Source organism: Natrix helvetica (genome assembly GCF_964273705.1).
Source record: "Natrix helvetica genome assembly, chromosome: 1".
In the NCBI taxonomy this organism is placed as follows: domain Eukaryota; kingdom Metazoa; phylum Chordata; class Lepidosauria; order Squamata; family Natricidae; genus Natrix; species Natrix helvetica.
The window spans coordinates 195,703,842-195,721,630 of NC_138548.1; the positions used below are offsets into that span (position 1 = coordinate 195,703,842).

General features: G+C 38.9%; 1 protein-coding gene across 2 annotated transcripts in view; it reads left to right on the forward strand.

The window, feature by feature from the left end:
* HUWE1 (HECT, UBA and WWE domain containing E3 ubiquitin protein ligase 1) overlaps positions 1-17,789 on the forward strand; it is a 121,173-nt gene that overhangs the window by 46,421 nt on the left and 56,963 nt on the right. For both annotated transcript variants that reach the window (XM_081941708.1, XM_081941709.1), the window contains exons 9-23: positions 541-588; positions 677-745; positions 1,658-1,757; positions 3,417-3,517; positions 4,107-4,257; positions 4,343-4,470; positions 5,929-6,069; positions 6,273-6,387; positions 7,045-7,206; positions 7,295-7,396; positions 9,343-9,423; positions 9,615-9,721; positions 10,639-10,816; positions 12,619-12,710; positions 12,896-13,107. In XM_081941708.1, the coding sequence (XP_081797834.1) occupies positions 541-588; positions 677-745; positions 1,658-1,757; positions 3,417-3,517; positions 4,107-4,257; positions 4,343-4,470; positions 5,929-6,069; positions 6,273-6,387; positions 7,045-7,206; positions 7,295-7,396; positions 9,343-9,423; positions 9,615-9,721; positions 10,639-10,816; positions 12,619-12,710; positions 12,896-13,107 (1,787 nt within the window). The remainder of the gene's footprint in view (positions 1-540; positions 589-676; positions 746-1,657; positions 1,758-3,416; positions 3,518-4,106; positions 4,258-4,342; positions 4,471-5,928; positions 6,070-6,272; positions 6,388-7,044; positions 7,207-7,294; positions 7,397-9,342; positions 9,424-9,614; positions 9,722-10,638; positions 10,817-12,618; positions 12,711-12,895; positions 13,108-17,789) is intronic.

Here is a 17,789-nt window from a genome sequence, read left to right on the forward strand (position 1 = left end):
GAAGGTATGTTGATTTTTAGTCTTGAGGTTAACAACAATAGTAGGGGTTCAGCGGTGTTGAAACATTGCTTATTTGTCCTATTATTTGGGAAGAGTTTGCTTTCCTGTGCTGTTTTCACTTTTTAAATGGCCCTGCGAGTATATTTCCATAGTATCGCCAGTTGTGAAAGTATGGATAAAAACTGAACAGCTGATAGTTTTTGATATTATCCCAAATTCCTGGAGTACTTCAGTGCAGAAATACGGCTCTTTCATTTCCCAGGCAGTCCCTTTGCATACCTGTAAAGAAACTTATCCCTTATTACCCTTTCCTGAAAATTTCCTCCCTAGGTATGGATTTATGGGGTAGCATTTTTCTCAAATAGGGCTGGCCAGCATAGTAATCCATTTTGAAATATGTCTGAATGCCACACAAATGCCAAGTCTGATTGTTAACCAAAGCCTCACCTCTTCTGGTGATTTCTTAAAAAGTTCAAGACCATAGTTGCTAATATGCCATGTTTTCCAACAAATTGACTTCCAACATCCTTTTGTTTTCAGACTACCAGCAACACACTACATTATATCCACATAGAACAACTTGATAAGGTAAATTAGCTTTCTGTATAAAAGTAGGTTTTTAAATTTTCATTTTTGTACTGATGGCTTCTAAGTTGCTGCTGCTTTTTCAATTCAGATTTCAGAAAGTCCCTCTGAAATTATGGAATCCCTCACCAAAATGTACAGTATCCCAAAGGATAAACAGGTACAATGAATAATTTTCCACGGTGATAATCCGAATTTATTGCAGAATGAGAATGACAATAAGAAGAAGCTAAACGTACCAGGGAATCTTGAGAACCGGAGAATCTTGAGCCTCCTTGTAATTGGAATTATCTTAGTGTGAAGGGGCGCTTTATGACTTGCAAATCCTACATTAATGTTCTATTGCTTGTAGCCCATCCTGGCCTCTGTTTTCAACATTGGAGAGAATGAGTGAATTATCCTGCCTGAGATCAAATTGAGCGGGACAAAATATATATATTTGAAACTATACGAGATAGTTAAAGTAATTATATATCCTTGGTCTTGAGAGTGACAATGATATTTTGAATTTCTTATATGTCAAAATATTCTACAAAGAACAGTGAGCTCACAATCAAATAGGTTTTGTTTGTTCGGTACCTGTAATATTGGTTATTGGGGAATATCAGGAAACAGTAAAGAGAGAGATCATTCCCTTTCAATGCAATGATGTAAAGTAAATCCTTGAGTATTCAGAGGAAGGAGTCCGTAGGGACTGATTTGTTATTTGCATTTATTTTTTGCTGTTTATCACTACACAGATATTATAAATTGGCAGGAATATAACATAAAAGGCATCAGTATATAAATTATTGAAAAAAAATGTGAGTTTCATCCAAATCTGAACACAAATTGGCTAAAATTTACATTTGCCATTGTTTGGGGCGAAGGCAAATATCTGTATGGAAGCAGTTTTGACCATTGCATTCTAAGTCTGGTAAATGGAGGTTTGCTAAATTGAAATTTTACTTCATGCCATTTTGTTTCATACTTTATTCACATTTATAGGGTCAGATGGTAGTTCTTGATGGTATGTGATATATCTGATTATGTGTGGTGCTTATAAAATCATTGCAATTTAATTTTCTTGTAGATGCTGCTGTTTACACACATTCGCTTGGCCCATGGCTTTTCCAATCATAAAAAGCGGTTGCAAGCTGTCCAAGCCAGACTGCATGCCATTTCTATATTAGGTGAGGATATTAGCAGGTGCATTTTATTTATTTATTTTATTCTGAGTAATGCCAGGATTGAAGATGTGAGTTTATGCGTAGAGAACAGTAGGTAAATTTAAAATAGCCCTTTTATGCATTTAGGGAATGGTTCAACTTGAGAAACTTAATTCAGATTCTAGGCTGCTTTTTAGAAATTTACCTTGATAGAGCAATTGGGGAAAAAAAACCCAACCCAGAGAAGTACTTCAATATGTCTGGCAAAATTTGAAACAGACATTCTTTGACCTAAATGCACAGAGAGATCTGGGGACTTGAATGGGAGAAGTTCCCAAGTATAGGTAGTCCTGGACTTACAACAGTTCGTTTAGTGACCCGTTCAAAGTTACATGGTCATGTGATCAAAATTTGGATGCTTGACAACTGACTCATAGTTATGGTTGCAGTATTGCAGGGTCATTTGATCCCCTTTTGCGACCTTTTGACAAACAAAGTTAAAGGGGAAGCTAGATTCATTTAATAACCATGTTACTAACTTAACAACAGCAGTGATTCACTTAACTATGGTAGGAAAAGTTGTAGAATGGGGCAAAATTCACCGAGACATAAATTTTGAGCTCAATTGTAGTCATTAACAGGCAGTTTTCATTTTTCTTGGTATTGAGATCATCCATGTGGCCAGTCTGAACTACTAATTGTGTACTGCTATAAATGTAATTGGGGGGAAAAAGTGAGGAAAGATTGAAGTGGTTTATCTTGATCTGATTTTTTTTACAACTCAAAAATTAGCATTTTGACCGGGGTGTGTAGACTTTCTAGCTTCACTGTAAGTATTTTAGTAGTTTAAGGTAATCTCATAGAGTATATAGTATTCTCACTTGATACCGGTAGTCTGTGACTTACAATGGTTTGTTTAGTGACCGTTCAAAGTTATATAAGTATTGAAAAAAGTGATTTACAAGTTCATATTTATGAGCATTGCTGTAACCTCACAGTCTTATATTCTTACTGATATATCTAAGAGGAGTAGTAATTTAAGAACTAAAAGAATTAATCTGTTTTTGCAAGGCAGCAGTGTAAGATGTTATCCCAACCCAAGATTAGTAGAATAATACAATATGTTTTACTACAACTGGGTTCAGCTTTCTACAATTCTCTACAGTTTATTGCTAGTTCCAAACAGTTATTTAAAGAGTTTGCTAACTCACCTGAACTTGCAAAAAATAATTCCTGCCAATCAAACATCACATGGTGTCTAACATTGCCAGTGGCGTCTTGTGAAATTGTTAGGATAATATAGAAGAGAAAATCTGAAGAATAAATACAAAGCTTCTATGTTTCAAGGTGTATAATTCTTGCTCTTTGTTTTTGTTATACTAGGGTGCCCATTTTAATGGAGTTTTTAAATGTTGGTTGTTAAAATCTACTTCATATATTTGCTGTGTTCCTTCATGGCTAAATTTGTGTGACAAAAATATATAAAACTTATCACACTGTTTCCTCTTTTTTCCCTTGCATTATCTGATAGAAAACAGCTGATATATAGCACCAAAAATAAAAGTTTCTGTTACTATAAGTAAAAAGTACTCACTCAGTTGAAGTAATAGTTGGATTTGCTTTTTCTCTCCATCCTTATTTTAGAAATAGAAAATTGTTAACTGCCTACCTCTCTTTCCACAGTATACTCAAATGCTTTGCAGGAATCCGCCAATAGCATACTATACAATGGGTTGATAGAAGAGTTAGTGGATGTGCTGCAAATTACAGATAAACAATTAATGGTAAGTCTATTCAGTTGAATTTTGGCAAGAAAAATTGCTGCTCAATTGGTACTGGACTAGACTGAGTGATTATTGACTTTCTTAGATGTTTCCAGCTTTATTTAATTATTTATCATCAGAAACCAAATACACAGATGATTTAAAGCAAATGAAAAGGGCAAGGCAAATAAAAAAGGCGATCCAGGATTCACTTTAAAATAATCTGTACCGTGAGAACAAACCCAGTATCATTAATATTTATTAGTTAATAGCCCTTTACAGCAGTTGCAATTCAACTTAGCAGCTCTGGAAGTTAACAGCTGACTGACTTTTTAAAAATATAAGATTGTATTCTGCTCTTCCAGTGTAACCAAATGATTCACTCCTTGAGGCATTTTTAAATCATGTTCTGAAATTTGATAAAATGGATACTGGGTTTTGATTCTTCTTTCCTGCATGTTAAAGAGTTTTAGCTATCTACTTAGTGACTCATCCATCCCTTTCCCTCTCTTGTTCCCCCTCCCCAAATAGGGAACATTTGAAATTCATGTTATAAAATAAGGTAATCACAATCTATATACCTATCTATGTCTCATTGTTTCCTTGACAGGATATTAAAGCTGCCTCACTGAGGACATTAACTTCCATTGTGCACTTGGAACGGACTCCAAAACTCAGCAGTATTATTGACTGCACTGGAACAGCTTCCTACCATGGATTTTTACCAGTACTAGTCCGGAACTGTATACAGGCCATGATTGGTCAGTAGTTGTGCATTTTAGAAGCAATTAACATCTTTTGCTAAATTTTGGAATATGTAATGGTGTTCCCTCTCCCTTTCTTTAGATCCCTCTATGGAGCCATATCCCCACCAGTTTGCCACAGCACTCTTCTCATTCTTATATCACTTGGCGAGCTATGATGCAGGAGGGGAAGCTCTTGTCTCGTGTGGCATGATGGAAGCCTTACTGAAGGTAACATTTTCTGTTTGTGAAGTTCAGTTAGGAAAGTAAATGAAAATTCTGCACCACATTCTTTCTGATATGCTGATATAAAAGAATGTGATGTGTGGGTATCAGTGTTCTCTGTGTGTACGCACATATCCTTTCTCACTTCTTAAAAAACTTGTAAATCTTGAACAGCAATTAAAGGAATTTTTCCCCAAGTTATGTAATTTGGGCTGTTTAAAGTCTTGGGCTTGTGAGGCAGAGCAGTTAGCTTAAGTCAGATACTCTCTCACATAAAAAGAGCCCAATCTTAAAAGCATTTGCTGATTTTATCTGTCACAATTGATTTTTATATATTACCGTGTTTCCCCGAAAATAAGACAGGGTCTTATTTTCTTTTGACCGCTGAAATAAGCACTTTGCCTTATTTGGGGGGAGGTCTTATTATTTTTGAGGTGCAGGAAGTGGCGAGCGTGGTGACCTCATGGCTGCTGCTGTGTTGCAATATTTTCGGGGAGGGCTTATTTTAGTGCATGCGCTCAAAAGCCCAATTGGATTTATTATCCAAGGAGGTCTTATTTTCAGGGAAACAGGGTAGCTATTTTTTTAAAGAATTAAATAGGTAGTATTGTCAACTGACCAAATAATATACCTTTTACTTTCTACTATCAAAGCTTGTATGATAAAATGCAATAATAAACCCATAGACGTACAGTTAAAATGAAGATCATAACCATTTGTTTTATTTAAGAGACTTATATGGCTGCTTTTAATGTGCCATGATTCTGGGTGGCTCACACTAACGGTGATTAAAAACTTTAAAAAGACAGTAAAAACCAGCAATCCAAAAACAACTCCCAGTGCCCTAAACAACTGTCCCCAGTACATAAAGAGTCACAATCACTGGGCTCCAGCCTCACCCTGGTGCATAAGATTAATCTGTGCAACCCCCCCCCTCCCCTTTCCATGGCTGCCACAAATTCCTTAAGTAGTAGTTGCAAGTCATTCCCGCAGTGTTGACTGGTTCATGGTCTTCCCAGATAATTGAGCTCAGACAAGGCTCAGGCATTCCCTTGCTAGAGTCCAACTCTAAGCAAAGTTGAGTGATTTTTGCCCAATAGTTGCTGAGAATATTTCTCACAATAGCTCTGCAAGTGCTCCCCTGGCCCCTTTTTTCCCTATGGGGTTTGGTCACTGAAATAGGACTGCTGATTAGCTGTCTGTTGATATAGTAAGACGAGCTGTGGAGGTTTTTCACTGCTCAAAATGGCTCTTATCTTTGTCTGGTCAGCTTCACTCTTTATCTTTTACCTTTAACATTCTAGGCATCTCTTGTTATTTTGACTTGTTTGGTGCATGATTATCTTGGGGAGAAGATGGTATTTCTTCTAGAGCACTGAATGTTTATTAATATTGAAAACTGGTGTTTAAATGAGTGGGTCAGTCAGTTTTAGAGATATGTCTTCAAAACCTTGTTTTCCCTAGGTGATCAAGTTCTTGGGGGATGAACAGGACCAGATCACTTTTGTGACCAGAGCAGTCCGTGTTGTGGATTTAATCACAAACCTAGACATGGCAGCCTTCCAGTCTCACAGTGGCCTCTCTATCTTCATCTACCGACTAGAGGTAGGATTTTTTTTATTTATTAGGGATTTGGCCTTTTAATAAGTATACTTTTCATTTTTTTAGTGGTGACACAATACTTATTTGTAATACAATTGATCTTGAAGTCTGTCATTATAATCAAAAAATTACATATGTTTCTGTTTCGGAGTATAGCAGTTTCTCAACTTTCACATATTATTGTCTTTTTGTAACTTCTTTTCTAGCATGAAGCAGACCTATGTCGGAGGGAATGTCCTTTTGTAATCAAACCAAAGATCCAGAGACCTGCTGTTTCCACTGTTACACAGGAGGGTGAAGAGATGGAGACAGACGTAGAAGGCAAAAACCTCCTAATGATACTTATTTCTTTTATTAACGTATCTAAATTGTGCTAAACAAAGAAAATTTAGGGGACAGCATCCATGAAACAGTTTTATTTATTTTAATTGTAACTCAGTATATTTTTCTTAAGTGGTTTCAACTGAATACATTTTAAAATGAAACAAGATTAGAAACAAATATATAGTTCCATAACACCATCTCTAAAATTGCATTTGAAATGAAACAAATCCATCTGAATTGTAAGATAGAAGATAAACTCCGCACCTCTTTTCCATATGAAATTGTCATTTAAATGAGGCAAAAGTGAGAAATCATGACATGCTTGGTGAATAATTATACATTTAATTTATTTTAAAAGAGAATCAGTTTAGATTTTATCCTGGCTCTGTCATTTTTGGAGTTGGCTACTGTATTGAAAAGTCATGTGGAGTCCTCAGTCTGAAAAGGTTGTATATAGACATCTTAGATGGACTGATACCCCAACAGTTGGGGTAGAGCAAAGTATCCTCCCTCCTTAAAACTCCTTCTTTTAATTTCTTTTAATTGTCCTTTTAATGGGTGTTGACCAGATTTTTTTTTTTTGATGTGCATAGTTCTTGATGTCAAAATGTGTCATAAGATTTTTGTTCAAACTGGTCAACTTCATATCTTCAGTTTCTGATGTAGCCATGGAAAGTAGCCCTGGGCCTTCCACCTCTGGAGAGAATCGGCAGGAAGTAGTGGTTGAAACACGAGCTTCAAATGCCACCACTCCAAGTAGCAGCAGCAGCAGCAGCAGCAGCAGCAACACAAACACCATAATTTCACCCCGAAGTGGTGTGTAATGATTCTTACAGAAAATTGCTTTGTTTTCAGAATATTTGCTATTCACTGATTTCATTTCTGGTTGATCTCCCTATTTCAGGAGTCCAGTGCATCCCTCAACGAGCAGCACTTCTGAAGTCTATGTTGAACTTCCTAAAAAAGGCCATCCAAGACCCAGCTTTCTCAGATGGCATACGTCATGGTGAGATTCCCTAATACCTAGGGCTCCTTTGAGTTCTTTGACAGCATACTCTGTCACTGTTGCATATAAATACTATTAGCTTACCTTAATAAAATCTGGAACAGCAGGCGGGGGCTGTGGCCATGAAGACCTTAATCCATTCCAGCTAAGATTGGTGCACCAATTGCCCCATTATCTAGAGCAGGCATGTTCATTCATACTTTTGCTTCCTCTTAATCTACTTCTTCAGAGTTGGGCATATTCAGAATTCTGTGCTGTCAAACCGGGTGAGCAGAATCTATAAGGAACAGGCAGTCTCAAAGTTACCCATTCTTAGCCATATAGGGCTTTATAGGTGATGATCAATACCTTGAATTGCACTCAGAAACTTAACTGGTAGCCAATGCAATTCCCACAGCAATAGTGAGATAAATTGCTATAGGTCACTGATTGGCGAAACTAAAGTGTCTGGATCAGAGGTGGTATTCAGCCGGTTCGCATCGGTTCGCCCGAATTGGTGGCAGTAATTTTGCCCAGTTCAGCAAACCAGTAGCAATGGCCGGTTGGCCATGCCCCCGAACTGGTCCCCATGTTGCTGGTTGCTCAACCCACCTATCTGGTTGCCATTCGCGCCTCCTCTTTGCATATTGGCTCTCAAAGAGGCTGGCTGCAGGCCGCTGAAAAATCTGCAGTCACCGCCATCTTCTTCGTGCATGTGCATCCCATTGCCTTGCAAGTCCAAGCGGACTTGCAAGACAATGGGATGTGCATGCGCATGATCGAACAAAATCACAGCGACTGCAGCTGCTTTTTTGCCGACCGGAGGACTTTCCAGCAGCCTGCAGCCAGCCACCGACCTCTGAGAGCCAGTATGCAAAGATACAGCGGCTGGGAGGCTTCTTTGCCAGCCAGCTGCTTCCCAGCAACGATGGCTGGCTGGGGACCGCCGAAAACTCAGGTCAGCCTGTCTTCCGGACTGGACCAGCCGCTGCAAAAAGTAAGCAACCAAAGAGGCGGTGGTGGGGGAGGAAGTGGGGAAATGGGGGCGACTAGCGAAGGGAGGGCGGGGGTAGATAGGTGTAAATCCTAAAAAATTTCCTACCTTTTCCTGTGGGCATGGCTAGGTGGGGGGCATGTGATTGAGTGGGCGTGAGTGCTGTCACATTGGCTATGGCCACTCAGTCACATGTCTCCACCCGAGCCATTCCCACCGAACCGTTAGTGAAAAATTTTGAATCCCACCACTATTCTGGATGTTCTTCAAGTGCAGCCCCACATTTTCTGTGGATGCCTCCCTTTTCTAGAGCAGCTTGCCCACCCATACTGCCAGACAAAGGAAGCCTCCATTCTTATGACCACTGGCAGCTCCTAAAAACTTGGCTGTTCTGGAAGGTTTTTGGGATGACTGCTTTAGCGCTCATGGTGACAGGAATGTTTTTTTAAACCTATTTTATTGTGTATTATTGTTTTTTTTTAAAATTATTGTTGCATTGGCTGTGTCTAGCTTTTGTATACCATTTAGAGTTGTTTTTATTTATATAACTATAAGTAAAACAAAAATGAAGCTATTCCCTTGGGGGGGGGTGTTTCCATTTGTTGATTATATTTGGCTCCACTGTGAGAAAATGAATTCTTGAGTTTTCTAGTATCCGTTTTGAAGCTTCTATCATGAAAGCTGTAGAAGTGATCAATTCTTGAAGCTAAAGAACTTGCTGAATGATATTCCATATAATTGGAAAGCTAAAGTTTTGATAAGTTTTATGACTAGCAAAATATGTAATTGATTCTCATTTTTAATGGTGGAATAAAAAATACATAAAAATATGCTTTGCAATAAGAAGTTTTAGGTCATAAAATAGTACTTTTCTGGAGCAGAATTTTGAATGAAGTATATACAATTCTGAGTACGTATGCTGTGTATGATTTCTAAACTGTATGGCTGGCCTGTTACATTCTTCTTCTTGCAGTGATGGATGGCTCTTTGCCTACCTCTCTGAAACATATTATCAGCAATGCAGAATATTATGGACCCTCGCTCTTTTTACTCGGTAGGTATGATTACATTTAATAAAGAATTTTGTGTCTTGCATGTTTCATCAGTCTACACTCCTCTTGATTTCTCTCCTTGGGCTGTGCTAAATTAAGACGATGCCTTACAGCCTGGCTGCCAAGATTCCTTTTCTGCCTAGAAAATCTGAACTGTGAATGACTTGCATCATTCTGTGCTTTTTCTTGACAGCCACTGAGGTGGTAACAGTCTTTGTATTCCAAGAGCCTTCGCTGCTGTCCTCCCTACAGGACAATGGCCTAACAGACGTCATGCTGCATGCTCTCCTTATTAAAGATGTAAGTGTCTTTTGGATTATATCTGGTTTTCTGTAAAATATTGCTTTCTTTTATATTTGAAATGTTGGAAAATTCTTAGAAATATTGGAATAACACTTATTTCTGGAATTTATTTAAAAGAGCTCACTGAACGTGGATAATAAGCTTTTATATAATTGGATGATGCTGTTCTAATATTTAGAAGGTACTCTCGTTATGCATATTATGAATAAGCTCATATTTTCAAATACATCATTTTAAAACATATTTCCTTTGTTCTCAAACTGTAGAAGAAAGATGAGAGGGGAAAAAATAATCTGGATAATTTCCCATTTTATCTCAATCAGTGTTGGGAAACACCCGGCCAAGCAGAAGAGAGGCCTAAGCATAGTCCTTGCACAGATTCAGAATTGACCTCCATTAAGCTCTATAAAACCTTACCTATCTGTTCCCAGGCTGAGACTGACAGTTTGGGGAGATTCCTGTATAATAAGCAGAATATAATAAAGTACACTTTCTTATACTTTATTGAACTCTACATGTATGAGTTTGGTGCCTGGCATTCAGCCTCTTCATTCTTACCCTTACTTCCTAATTTCCACCTTTGAATCTGTATTCATATTTAAGTAGGTAGCTAGGTAGCTAGACATAACTTTAAGGGGTCCCATAAAGCTGCTGCTTTTCAAATTCTTGCTGTTTTCACTTTGCATATAAGCGTGTTTCCTTCTGCACAACAAAGTGCTTCCCTTCCAATTTTTTCTGTCAGGCCACTTTTCGGGATGCTTTGTAAAGATAGACTGCATTAGAAATGGAATTAGTCTTGTGTGTTTATATTAATCACAACCTCAAATATGGAGCTCACTGAAAATGTACTTTGCGTAGCATGACTGTAAGATGATGACCCTTTGGTCCTGTTTTGTGTCTGTCTCTCCTGACAGGTCCCTGCAACTAGGGAAGTTCTGGGTTCTCTCCCTAATGTCTTCAGTGCTCTGTGCCTGAATGCCCGGGGACTTCAATCCTTTGTTCAGTGTCAGCCTTTTGAGCGTCTCTTCAAGGTCTTGCTCTCTCCAGACTATCTCCCTGCAATGAGGAGGCGGCGTAGTTCAGATCCACTTGGTAAGTTCAATTGAAGAATGATTATGCTAGGAATTTTGCTTCACTGCCTAGTGAGCTTGATGTTGGATGATGTAGATAAAGAGGAAGTGAGGGTATATTCCACTTCTGCCGTATAGTGTGCTGGAGATGTGTTAAACTACGATCATAATGCTGTGGCTTGAAATGGTATAAATTGGGAACTATAATTCATTACAGTCACAATTTGTCTTATCCTGGCAGTTGGCTGGAATGATTAAATTGAGCAGTGGCTCACCTAATGTTTTTGGAGGGCTAGAGGACCTTAATGGGCAGGTGTCTCACTGGTAAAATCTAGTGGGTTCTTTTCCCCCCTGGGCTTGGAATTTTCTTTTAATGTAGAATTTTATAAGGAAGTATACTTTTCACATGTTTCCTGGCTCAGAATGGCAGAAAATTATTGTAATTGAAGTTGAAGGAAGATTTGAAAATAGTGGGGGGAAAGGTCTGGGGCCTTGGGGACTTGAGCCTGCCATTTCAAGTGGCTATATTGACTCAACTCACTAAACCAAAATAAAAGAAATCATATTATTGCCTAGTACAGTATATGAACCCAGTCATGAATCTAGCAGACCATTTTGTGTTGGAGTACCAGCCATCTTTAGGGAGTTTCATAGAAGGCTGAAAATGCTTGTCCGAGAGTTCTGGATTTTCCCCACCCAAAAGAAAGTCAAAAATCCATCCCCTGCACCCACAGGTCCATCACATGGTCCAATCAATTCACCGTCCCAACTGGAGACAACCTCCAGTCACTTCCATCCAGGTGCAGGCCGAATGCCCTTGACTCCGAGAAAGGAATGTTGTTATGGCTAATTCTTCACCACTCCTTGTTATCCCCCCTCCCGTTTTCCCAGGCACCAAATGTGGCAGCCCTGAAGCTCCAATGAAAAAGATTGCTTCCAGGGCCGACAATGCTATTATTTCTAATGTACAAAGATAGCTGGAATTATATTTCTTTTTATAATTTGTAAGGCTGCCCAACTGTACAGTGATTCATATCATAAGACTTAGGATGCGGCTAAAAACAAAAATCACCATTTAATACTAAAAAAAGCACCCATTAAAAAGCAGCCTTACACATAGAATCACCCAGTCTAACCCAAGGCTTGAAGAAAGAAATTTTTAGAGTTCTTTTTTTAATATGGTTAAGTTAGGATAGGCATGAAGATATATGATGCCATAGCTGTGGATATGTATTACTGCTGCATTCACACTAATGAGTCCCCATGAAATTTAGCTAAAATACTTATATTCAACTTTTCTGTGAATAATCCATAGAATTACAAAAAAACAGCATTAAAAATATTAAGGGAATAAAAATTTGTTACAACACAGTCTACTTATTCAAACCTAGGAATTTTTAAAAGTTTAGCCATTCACCTAGAAAAAAGAAAGGAATATGTTTCCACTTTTATTTTTTGGGAGACGGCAATTTTAATACTTCAGGAAAGGCAGCCATTTTTTAATTTCCACATATGTTGCTTTCCTGGGCCCTCACTTCTGTAGCATGCAGGTTGCTACAATTGAAATTTGTGAATAGTTTTGGAGGACAGTTCCAAATAGAGCATTTTGCAGTAATCCATCTTAAAATACTGTGGTCATATCTGATTGTTGGTAAGCCTCCTGCTTTAGAGTTACTGAGTTATACATTTTGACCATTCAAACTATTGCCTTTTGGTTGGGCTGATTCATGGCAACTGTAATAATGCCCTCATGTAGCGACTTCAGTTCTTTAAAAATGCTTATATATCTTGCATCCCCCATTCCAACTCCCATGTTTATTCTAGGAGATACTGCTTCCAATCTTGGAAGTGCTGTTGATGAGCTCATGAGACATCAGCCCACGCTCAAGACAGATGCTACCACAGCCATAATTAAGGTAAGAGGCCAGGAAAATGTCCCTTTCTATACAGCACTGTGTTTTATAACTGTCGACCCAATGAGCTTCTCAAGGTATGCACTTATATCTGTTACTTGATTATTTTTAAAAATATCTAACTTGAAATACAGTACTATTATTCTGGTAGAAAGAGTGCCAACATGTTTATATACACTTTTTTACAGTTGCTGGAAGAGATTTGTAACCTGGGCCGAGATCCCAAGTATATTTGCCAAAAGCCCTCAATTCAGAAGGCTGATGGAACAACTACTGCTCCTCCACCTCGTTCCAGTCATGCAGCTGAGGAGGCTTCCAGTGAGGATGAAGAAGAGGAAGAAGTACAAGCCATGCAAAGCTTCAATGCCACACAGCAGAGTGAGGCAGAATCTAGTCAACAGTGAGTAAATGATGCTAAAAGGAACAGCATGTGACAGCTTGTTTTCCAAAATGGCCAAATATATCCTACTCTGCTCTTTCAGGCTACCAGCTTGGATGGAAGTCAGGTTTCTCTGACAAGAAATTGGGCAGTAATTTTTGTGTATGAAAATTCTGATGAGGTTCCAGAAAACCTCTGAAGTTATGCTTGGGAATTTAAGGGGTTCAGAATTTTTTCCCCCTCCAACAAAAACTTCATGCCAAAAGGCAAATGCTTTTGAAAAAGACGAATGTGAAAAGTAGTGGGTTATTACAAGGTAGGATAGGAATAAGCTGTTTATACTCAGCTTCCACTGAGCCTCATGTTTGTCTCAGGTTATCTACTATTATAGTTGCTGATTATGGCAAAAAAGTTTGTGCATAAAATTGGCCGTCCAGTCCAGTACGCAAAAACAAAAAATGTGCAAGATCACTCATGTGTTAGCAGTATGTGCATTTTATGTGGGTTATCTCTGAATAGGGCATTAAACATTTGAAGTAATACCTGGGATTTCATTTAATGCTGCATTCCAAATGAATTAAGGAGCTCCTGAGACTCACAGTTTAACAAGGGATGAAATATGAGTGTTTGTCTTCATTTATTGTGTCCACAGATCCTAATCAGCAGTTTTATTTTAGTCAGTTCTGGGTAGGGAAGGACCAGGGAGGCACCTATAAGGCTGCAATGATGGTTATTGTAGTCATCTGTTAGATGAACTCTCACAGATTCTGTGAATTTGACTGGGGAATGGTGTAATTCTATTTCCTGTTATTTGAGCTTGTTAGTTCTAAGGAAGTGGACAGGGTTTTTAGGACTATCAGTGTCCACAGCATCTGTGTCCTAGATCCATGTCTTTTCTGGTTGGTCAAGGATCCTGGGAGGGGAAATGAGGTTGAATCCTTGTGGTGAATGCATCCCTAAGAGAGAGGATGGTCCCACCAGTTCTGAAAGAGGTGTTGGTTTAGCTTCTCGTCAAGAAGTCATTGTTAGATCCAATGGAGCTGGATAGTTTTTGCCCCATTTCTAACCTTTTTAGACAGGGTTATTGAGAAGATGGTTGCATTGTGTTTTCAAAGGTCACTGTAGGAAAAAGATTATCTGAAGCTCTTTCAGTCTGGTCTCAAACTGGAGTATATTGCTAAGGCTGCACTGTGGTTACACATTTTGATGACCAGTGGTGGTCTTTGGATTGGGAAGCTGTATTGGTTTTCAGGTGATGGCATAGGGCTGGGCTATTTGTAGGACCATTTATCTCTGATTATTTCTGTCTATATCACTCAGTCATAAAGAGTAAACATGCTCCTAGTCCCATCTCTGAGATAGTGTCGTTTAATAAGATCTTGACAATATGCCTTCTCTGTTGCTATGGTTGCCTTTTGAAATGAGTTTGAGTGAGAGCTTGTTATTCAATATAAGATAGGCAGCTATATAAATATTTTAAATGTTCAGATATGCTATGATTGTTTATTGGTTTTATTTTTCTTTTTGGTTTAATTCTGGTTGTTTTTAAAAAATTTATTTGTGTATGCTACCCACACTGAAATAAATTATGTATAGGGTAGCCTTTATGCATTTCTTTATTTCTTAAAACAAACACACAAATTGAAACAGCTGCAGTGGATCTCCAAATTTTGTGGCTGCAATATTTAATCCCATTTTCAGAAGAGGACATATTTTTACTTGAAAAAAAATCATTATTGGTGAATTTGATATCAAGATATCTTGCTCTATCTATCTATCTATCTATCTATCTATCTATCTATCTATCTATCTATCTATCTATCTATCTATCTATCTATCTATCTATCTGACTGTGTGTGTGTGTATGTGTTCGTTCTAGCATAACTCTGGAACGCCTTGAGTAATTTCAACCAAGCTTGGTACACAGATGACTTACTCTCTGGAAACAAATACTGTGGGGGTAAGACACCCCTAACACCCCTTGGGGGGTGTTCTGTTATGATACAGCCTGTTGTTCCTTAAAATGGCTTCTACTGTAAAACGCAGTGGAGTTGCCACAGTAATGGCTTTACAGTACTCCACAAGGGGGCTCCCTCTGGTAAGAGAGAACATTCAACATTAGAAATTATGTTTGGTCCGAACATTTCCCCCCTATCAATAAATACCTGGGCAACGCCAGGTTATCATCTAGTGCTATCTAAATTAGAAGAGCAAAGATGTGCACTTCATCTTCTGGAGACTAAGTAGAATCTGAGTTTCCTTTCGAGATCTGATAGATGCTTTGAGGCTTCCATTTCTGAACTGATTTTGGAAGTTGCAGCTTCTGCATAGTGTTGATACATATTTTCTAACTTATTTCCCCATTTTACTTTAATTTGGACTACATAGATACACAAATTCAGATCATTTATTGCCTTTGCCTGCTCAGGCTTTATAGCTCTCAAATGTTTTTGAAATGACAACTTGTAAAAAAGGACAAAAAGCAATTATACTGACAGCAAATTGATCCTTTATTTCTTTTTCTTCTTTGAGGAGAAAATGTAAAAATCTCTTGGGCAAAACAAAGCCTAATGGTATGATGATAATTTAGTTAGATTTCAAATCTGACTAGATTTTTACTCAACTGTATCAGGATCATTCATATGCATATTAGGAAATAAATTTCACTGTTTTTCAGTGGATCCCTGTTTGCAAATAAATGTGAATTATCTCCTCCTTCTTTAGGTCTCTGTAGTATGTTATGGAAGGGAAGCGGTGGCTCGGTGGCTAAGATGCTGAGCTTGTCGATCAGAAAGGTTGGCAGTTCAGCGGTTTGAATCCCTAGCACCGCGTAACAGAGTGAGCTCCCGTTACTTGTCCCAGCTTCTGCCAACCTAGCAGTTTAAAAGCATGTAAAATTCCGTGCGCCTGCAGTGTTTAGCCATGCTGGCCACATGACCACGGAGATGTCTTTCGACAGCTCTGGCTCTTTGGCTTAGAAATGGAGATGAGCACCGCCCCCTAGAGTCGAGAACGACTAGCATGTATGTGCGAGGGGAACCTTTACCTTTAGTATGTTATAGGTTTTCAGGAGAAGATGCATTTCCTCTCCTCTCCAGGAAGAATATGTGACAATTTTTATTTTAAAAGTTGTGAGCAAGGCTAGCACATTGATCAAGTATTACTGCTAATTGGTTGTATATTGTTCAAGTGCAGTCAAATATTATTTATGGATTGTGTACCATCAAGTCAGTATTGATTCTACTGGACAACATTTTTTTTTTCAAAAATTGTACTTGGAAAATTTCTGGTGATTATAATAGATGTTTTCAAATCAAGACAAATATAATTTCACATTCATTGTATCACTTAGGAATCTTGAGAAATATCAAATTAACTTTCAATGATTATGATGTATTTAATGACACTACATGAGTTCAACAGGCAGTCCTAAAAGTGTTTTGCTGCAGATTTTCATTTGTACTCAGTGTTTGATATATCTCACTGCAATGTCCAACAGTAGTTAACCCGCATTGATGTTTACCTGATACCAATTTTCCATTGTGGCAATGTCCTAGGGCAGTGATGGAAAACCTTTTTTGGCTTGCGTACCAAAAGCAAGGGGAGCGTAGGGGGGTCGTACGCAGGCATGCCACACCTATAATGCTATGCGTGCGACCCAGCGCGCATGTGGGTGCATCCCCCCCTCCGTGCATGTGTACGTGACCAGCGCTCCCCCCCACCCCTGCTTTTGGCATGGTTTTTCACCCTCCTTCTAGGAACCTAGAGAGGGCGAAAACAGCCCTCCCCGAGGCCCTCTGAAGGCTTCAGGAGCCTCCCTGAAGCCGCCGGAGCGCGAAAAACCACCCCTACGGGCAAACCAGAAGTCTGTTCCTGAACTTCCGGTTGGCCCATAGGGCTGTTTTTTGCCCTCCAGAGGCTTCAGATAGGCCTCCTAAAGGCTCAGCAGGACGAAAAACAGCCCTACGAGCAAACTGGAAGTGACTTCCGGTTTGGCCTTAAGGCTGTTTTTTCACGCTCCGGAGGCTTGAAGCCTCCAGAGGGTGAAAAACAGCCTCAAAAGAAGGCCAAAGTCAGCTGGCCAGCGCACGCATGCACGCTGGAGCTGACAGGGAAATGCCTCGCGTGCCCTAACAAATGGCTCCGTGTGCCACCTGTGGCACGCATGCCATTGGTTCACCATCACGGTCCTAATGAAACCTTTCACCATATTCATCATTTACTGCACCTAGATTTTTGTGAAAGAAGTCCAAGGATGATTGCAGAAAATGAATCTTCAGTGGCATGTTGTAGTTCATGATCTTGTTTCCTGTAAAAAAAATTGTGAACCAGCTGAATATTGTTTGATTCTCTGTAGCTGCCAAGAAAATTCTGAACAATGTCCTTGAATGCTTTCCAGGGTGTTTTCTCTGGCCCCACTAACAGATCCTTCAGCGCTTGTTGTTGTTGATATAACTGATCTGTAGACCAACAAAGATTTCTTCCTTAATCTTGGCATCAGTTATTCTTGAAAGCAGCCGTCTCAAATAACAAAAAGCTTTCACCTTCCTTATTCATCACTTTCACAAAATTCTTCATCAGTCTGAGTTTTATGTGAAATAGAAGCAAAAATATCTTTGTCGGGCCAACAAGTGCCACATTTTTCTGTCCTGGAAATAAATTATTTTAGAGTGGTCATTTCTTTTTAATGTAATGCTAATGTC